The 7,608-nt window shown below is 34.6% G+C and overlaps 1 protein-coding gene across 4 annotated transcripts in view; it reads right to left on the bottom strand.

Moving 5' to 3' along the window:
- Positions 1-916: 916 nt before the first annotated feature.
- Positions 917-7,608, bottom strand: part of LOC131074809 (phosphoglycerate mutase-like protein 1) — a 50,434-nt gene continuing 43,742 nt past the window's right edge. For all 4 annotated transcript variants that reach the window (XM_058011498.2, XM_058011497.2, XM_058011495.2 and 1 more), the window contains 2 exons: positions 1,648-1,692; positions 917-1,515 (listed from right to left, as the gene is read on the bottom strand). In XM_058011498.2, coding sequence (XP_057867481.2) covers positions 1,392-1,515; positions 1,648-1,692 — 169 coding nt within the window. In that variant the 3' untranslated portion in view covers positions 917-1,391. The remainder of the gene's footprint in view (positions 1,516-1,647; positions 1,693-7,608) is intronic.

Raw genomic sequence — 7,608 nt, 5'->3', positions numbered from 1 at the left:
TGGCAAACAAAAAAACTCTCAAAATTTGTGCACTCGTAAAAACTGAGTTTTGAAATTATAAATTGTTCTCTCCATTAATATCAAAGAGTTGGAATTTCAAACTTTGTGTTGAAACCATATTTTGTGTCATTTGCGTTCTTATGTCATATTGGAACATTCCTTTGTACTTGCTTGAATTTGTAAAAAATTGTTAAGAATTAGCTTCACTCTAAATATTTGCAAACTTTGTGTTGCAAATATCAAAAGTGGAATTAATTTAATTTGTTATTAGAATTTAAAAAGAGTTGCAAGACTTTGTGCTTGTAGTAATTCTCATCTAAAGTAACTTGAAGGTGCAACATACTTGTAGACTTTTTGTTGTTGTCTGTCATACATTGTCCTTATTTCATCATCCTGAAAAAGGTAGATAGGAGTTTAAAAACTCAAGACTTTGTGGTTGTCTGTTGTTTTTTTGTCCCGGAAGAAGTGACGAAAGTCTTTGTGCTTTCAAAAAACTTTATTTCCTCTCTTGATTTTATTTTAAAAAGTAGTTATCATTTTCTTTACAATTGTTATTACTTTTCTGTGAAGAGAAAAAAGTAGTCTATCCGATAAAAAATGGAAAGGTTGTTGTTCTATTCATATTAGATTAAATTAGTTTTAATTAGTTGTTAGAAAAAAGAGAGCCTTCCCTAAAATTAGCAGAGTTTATATTCACACTATGGCTAAAATCACAATTTTGCAAATCTTCTTGGGTGTACAAAATTTTCAACCAACGAAATAGATACTACTATTTAAAAAAAGATTTTGAAATAATTCTGTAGCAATTTTTTTCTTCATGAGATCCACTCAAAAAAGATTCTGAAACCCCTCCATAAGACTCCAACCTTAACATATCATTTTTTTATTTTTAAAGAAAAGAGCGCTCCAATTTAACTTAAATCAAACATAGAGGACTCTCCATAGATTTGATGGTACAATAGCATTGTTGTATAATGAAAACAGGAGATGCTTATAGAAAAAAAGAGAATGAAAAACATGTGTCGTTAGTTAAAGGTCACAATCATCACAAATGTCTCACGGAATTTTTTTTAATAAGGAACAGGTATTTGAATTGTGGAGATTAAACTCGAAGAAGTTTCAGCTGCTTTCCTTCGAATTCTGTCAAATTTGGCTGTGCAACTGCATTACTGCAATTTGATTTTGACACAACTAAAATCTCTCAAGAATTCCTCGGCTTTGCAAATGGTAAGCTTTATTGCAGCCTAAGTATCCAACTCGTAGCATTTATTTTGCTACCAATATGTGTTCATGCAAACCAAAATTATGACTGAATGAATTGTGTTGTCTTCATCACGAATTACTTTTAATGGAGTTCTTTGAACGCTTACAATGTTTTGGTGGGATGGTGATTATTTTGTAGCTAGTGCATATTCATTCCGTATATTCTCTACCCCATCATTGTCACTAGGGGCATCGGGACCAGTAGGAACGCACCCTGGAAAATCTGTTACGGGAACACTAGTACCAATGGCACTGTAAATAACATAAGAGTTGAATGTTAAAAGTTAAAACAATGCAAAAACCAACACAACATGACAACTTAACAGCAGGAACCAGATTGCCTAAATTAATGTATGGAATTTTGAACAAGTGAAAAATTTTCACCTTCTGTCAGAGATAACAAATGATCGAAGTTCACAATTAGCAAACCTGCATGCACAAACAAATCACTGACTAGTGTTAAGAACTTATGATAACTAGTTCAAAATCAATCTCAAAAACCAAGATTTACACATAATGCTACTATTAGTATTCATCGTAGCTGTCTGGCGAGCAAAACACCCATGATAGAACCAGCAGCAAAAAGCAGAAACCTTCATACATAAATTATTGAGAAACTATGAGCCTTATTGATGAAGCACCATCACACCTAGAGAAACAAAGATCCCAAAAGTGAAAGAACTCCCGCAAAGACCTACTAGAGGTAGCATAACTAGGCCAGTAAAAGCTCATCATTATAGCTCAAGCAATAAAACTCTTGCTGACACATCCATGCTATACTCTATTGGCCCTTATGAAAATGTAGAATTTGATTTCCACTTACTTATAACATTAAAAAAACAAAAATTCCTAGTCAGTATAGCATTTGCTAAAATGAAATTACAAAAAGATTTTAGACAAATACATGTATCTAAGAATTTTCAAGGATTAATGATAGGCAATTTAAGTGACTTATCATAAACCAAGAATCTTGGAAGGTGGACAAAGATAAAACCATCCCATTCATTCTTTGTAGCAAAGATGAATCTACACCATCCCATCAATTGCAACACTCTCTCTTAACTAATAAAGCAATTATATAAGGATGGAAAATCAAAAGCTAGAATACTTGAAATATCATAGAGAAATAATGGTCACAATCTAAGTCACAAAGAAACAAGGGAATAATTCCTCAGCACCAATATCTGCCTTAACATGCATCGAGACACCAAAAACACCTTCCAAACACGAAAAATAACAATGCCAAATCCATCACGGCAAATAAAAATAGGCATTGCAACTCCTGATCCCAAAAAACATTGTAGAATAGTGTTGAAAATAATTGAAAATGTAGAAAAATTCATGCATGATTTAAACATGATTTGAACACAATTTGGAGGTCAAAAAAATGTCACTAGTGCTGATTCATTGGCGTTATAGGGTTGTTTCTGAAGGTTAGTGCAGCATCTAACCCCTGGTTTGGTTATGTCAAACATTTAGAAAGAATCTGATTGAAGAATATTTGAAAACACATGTTGGGATGTCACCTATTCAATCTGTACCATTGTTAACCAAATTGGAAGTACGGCATTAGTTCAGTCTAGCCACAAAAAGGTATACATCTGCAAACACGATAGACTTCTACATTTCCAACAAGATGAAACTACCATAATTTTACAAATTCCTTTAACTCAAGGTAAACGCTTAAGAAAACTGGGATCCAGCTCCTAAAGGCTGGATTAAGCTAAAAATTTGATGGTACAACCAAACGAAATCTGGGGAATGTTGTGATAGGTAGAATTTTGAAAGCGCATACAAGACAACACTTGATAACATATCAGCAATATATGGACCAGAAAATCAACAACGTGGAAGAATTCCTACCAATAAGAAAAGGAATGCAAATAACAGTCCAAAAGGGTATGCCACATGTTCAAGTGGAGGGAAATTCTCAAATTGTTGTTAGACTGGTTAGCAGAGAATAAAATGCTACGAAGAAAACTTCAAAATAGCATTTATACCAGCTGCAAAATAGAGAATATTGGTGGCCACATTCAAACACTATTGAGCAACTTTATAATGACATAAAAGAAAAGAATATAATGTTGTAGCTGATTTACTTGCTAAAGTGGTTACAAACACCTATCAAGGCCAATTAAATATCTAAGTTGCCGGTTCTACTATGGGGTCGGGTACGAGTATGGGGTACTAGTACAGCAAAGAAATTTTTTTGGGGGTATGGTACATTTGGGTACAGCTGTATATAATATATATACACAAAAAAATTAAATAAATATACTTGCAAATACATGTGATATATCATATAATATTATATTTTATAATAGTAATGGCGTTTGATCTTTGATAGTATGATACTTAATCATTGATCAATGATATTATGATAGTCATAAAGATAACTGTCTAAGTTGTCAATTTTGATCTCCACTCCTAGATCCCCTCATTGTGAAGGACCCACAATGAACCCAAGGTGCTTGGGCAAGATCTTGGGCATACCAAGGCTGCTTCTGTTGCGAGATCCATACCCACACCCATTCAATATAGGATTGAGACCCCCAAGGGGCATGCCTGGTAACGTAGTTAAATATCTATGAACAAGCCAACCTTGACCCTCTATTTTTTTCTTTTCATCTCCTAGCACCATAATGACTCCACCCATCCTCTCTCCACAAATACCCTTACCTTTCCCACTCCCAATGTTACCTTTCAAATTTTAGACATCTCAACACATCTCACCTCTAACATTGTCTTTCATGTTTTGACCCTCAATTCCCATCATGTTTCCATATTGAAAGCATAGATGGTATTGATGCCTAAGTTTTCTTCATTTTCAAATTTCTCACTTGTAATAACTTTCAACAGAGCTATTTGTTAGAATGTGAATTGTCACCTAAAATTAAGGATCAAATCTAATGTTAAATGAGGTACTTATTATTAGAGAAAACACAGCTAAGTTAACCGTTGATAAAAGCAGAACTATCATCACCAACTAAAGCACTCCATTTGGTGTTATCCTACTTTTTCCAAAGATGCTCGATGATTTTATCCTAATTCATAGTTAACCTCTTGGCATGCTCTTCCTATAACAACAATTATTACACACTTTACAAGTTGTCATAGTAGCATTTTATTACATACCTTACAAGTTGGCATAGTTGCATCAGCAACTTCCATGATGCTAAGTGAGTCTTACAAATTGGTAAGTTTGATGCTACAAGTGACACTCCAAGTGAAAAACCACAAATATATGGGTGCAATAATAAATAAAGTCAATAATTAAATACTTTGAACATTATGATTGCAAGGTGTATGACACCTATCCCAACATTCTCCCACTTGTCAACTAACTTGCAAGAGCATAAAGGAAATTGCATGAAACTATAAACTAGTTGCTACAAGCTATGAGGCTAATAGACCCATTGTATCATCTAAAATTCTTTGTGTTTATAACTTTATTGGCTTTGTCAATGCATATGCAACAATCTCCAAGGTATCAACTTTCTTCAGCAACACCCTTCCATCCTCCATGCCATGAACAAAATGATATTGAATATCAATGTACTTCATATGTGCATGAAAGTTTGGGTTATTTGTCAAGTTGTTGATAATCTAACTTTACGATGGGCACTAACTAATCTATGACTCAAATCAACATCTAAACATAGTCTTTGAAGTCAAATAGACTTCATACAAGCATGGTTAGCTTCCATTTACTCTGCCTCTATAGCAAATTAAGCAATTGAAACCTATTGCTTATTTGTCCAACTCACTACAACATTGAATAGGCTAAATTATAGTCACTAGCAAACCTTTTGCTATCAACACCCTCTACCCAATATAAATCCACATATCCTTGAATATCCATTGAGTGTTGTAGGTCTCCTCAAGAATTGCCCCTCTAATAATATATATAGTATTTGGAAGTGCATCACAAATATTTGAAGAACCTTTTCACTACTACCCAACGATCCCATCCAACATTAGCCATAAAATGGCTCAAGTCTCCCACTGTTTGGGTATTGTTTGATCTGATGTAGACCATAACATACATAAGGCTTCCAATTCCACTAGCATAAGCTACAAAATTTATATACTCCTCTCTAGATGCTAAAGAACATTGCTCAACTAAAAGATTTGTTCCCATAGAAATAGCAACACCAATTTACTATCAATCATGCTAAAATGTTGTAAACAAACAACATATTTCCTCTAACTCAACCAAATTTTTCAATTAGCTCTTCTTCATCCCTACAATAAATATAGAAACTCATAAGTTTTCAATTTTAAACTATACAAAAAGTTTTGTCTTCAAATCCCTAATCATACTCTTATTGATACCAACTAATAGCTTATGATAAGTTGTAGTCAACACAATGATCTAACGTAATCCTAGTGAATCACAACCCCAAAACATATGAATCAAGCTTTTATTACCATAGTTTAGGAGACTATTTGAGACCATCCAAGAATTTCTTCAAGTGAAAAACGAACTTTTTGTTACCATTTTCAAAATATTGCTTTGGTTATAGCATACAAATCTCTTCCTCTAAGTCACCATGCAAGAAAGTTGTCTTCATGTCCATTTTCTCACCCTCAAGGTCAAACGCAACATCATAACATAACAAGAATCTAATAGATATCAACTTAGCAACAAGAGAAAATATCTCACCAAAATGTTTCAATTGAGGAATATCCTTTTGCATCCAACCATGCCTTGTATTCCTCAAACATTATCATCTAAATTGAACATACTCCTTGGAAAGCCATCAGAAACCAAGACATTCCCAACCCTCAAGCAACTAAACCAAATCACACGTTTTGTTCTTTTTCAACATAACAATTTCCTCATCTATGGTCATCTTCTAGGATTTGTGATAATTCATTTTCGTTGCCCCTCTCACAATTCCAAGCTCATCAATGTTAGTATTCAAAGAGAAAATGCATCTAAAATCAAGTGGACTATGTTGTTTGTAACTAGGGCTATATATGGGTTCGGAATGCCTTAAGGCAACATCCGAACCCCTTAGGTCTGGGCCCTATTCTAGGGTAACGTGACCCCAAATCTATGCCCAGCCCAGTCTTCACGCTATCCTAAATACACACGCCACATAATATATATATTGGCGCCAAAATTTAAAGGAGGCCAACTTGCAATTAAGAGTTAAAGGTGCGTATAAATCAGAGTTCCCAGACTCGCCGCGAGTCAGGCGAGTTCGCCGAGTTGGCGAGTCAAGCCAACCTCGGCGAGTTTTGCTGACTCGCCACTCGGACTCGACGAGTTTTGCCCAAAACTCGCCGAGTCCGAGCTCCAGGACTCGGCCGCGCGATAGGGACAATTCGGATTTAAAAAAACAAAAAAAATAAGAGCTTTTTCGAGTCAGGCGAGTTTTGCCCAAAACTCGCCGAGTCCGAGCTCCAGGACTCAGCCGCGCGATAGGGACAATTCGGATTTAAAAAAACAAAAAAAATAAGAGCTTTTTCATTTGTTTTTTTTTTCCCTTTCTCTTTGGTATAACCCTAAAAGGTCTTCTAATTGTTAGTTGTGAGAAGAAGAGAGGAAAAGTGAGAGAGAGGAAGGAAAACAAGAGGCCATAGGTTTGCAACCAACAAGGAAGAAGAGCATCAAGGAGACCACAAATCACATTGGGGAGGCCATAGGCTTGCATTGAGAGCATCAAGGAGTCCAAAGCAAGACTTCTCAACTCATTTGAAAGAGGTAAGGTAGATTTTGCTTGTTTTTTTAAGTATGTTAATGGATTTTTTTCATTTGTTTGTTAATTTTTTTTTAGTTTAACAGTTAACTTTCCAAATCTTGAATGTTTTTATTTTTTTAGCTTAATTACAATGAGAGAAGTAGAATAATGGCAAAGTGCAAACCCTACATTTTTTTAGAAAAAAATTGTAAACATGTATTTACAATTTTTTTTTTTTTTAAAGTAGGGTTTGCTGATTTTTTCTATTAGTTTATAACTTTATTAAATTTTCTTATTGCAGCAGCCTTCACGTTTAAAAAACATTCATTTTTCACAATGCCTAAAAAGGATGAGGCTTGGAAATATACTGAAGACTTTATTGGCAGACAAAAAAATCAAACAAAATGTTTTTTTTGTAAAGAAATTAATTTTGGTGGCATCAATAGATTTAAATACCATATTGCCGGCATACCTGGCCATGATATTGAGGTATGCAAATTACAAACTCCTGAGGCAAAACGTTTCTGTTATGTCCAATTAGAAACACATGAACAAGAGAAGTTAACTAAGAAGAGGCAATTGGAAGAGTTAAGTGCTATTGGCTCCCATGCACCCACATCCGCATCCACATCCGCATCCACATCCGTAGGCTGTG

This window comes from Cryptomeria japonica, chromosome 6 (genome assembly GCF_030272615.1).
Source record: "Cryptomeria japonica chromosome 6, Sugi_1.0, whole genome shotgun sequence".
NCBI classification, from domain to species: domain Eukaryota; kingdom Viridiplantae; phylum Streptophyta; class Pinopsida; order Cupressales; family Cupressaceae; genus Cryptomeria; species Cryptomeria japonica.
The sequence above is the reverse complement of the archived record's forward strand: the minus strand, read 5'-3'. Positions and strand labels throughout refer to the sequence as shown.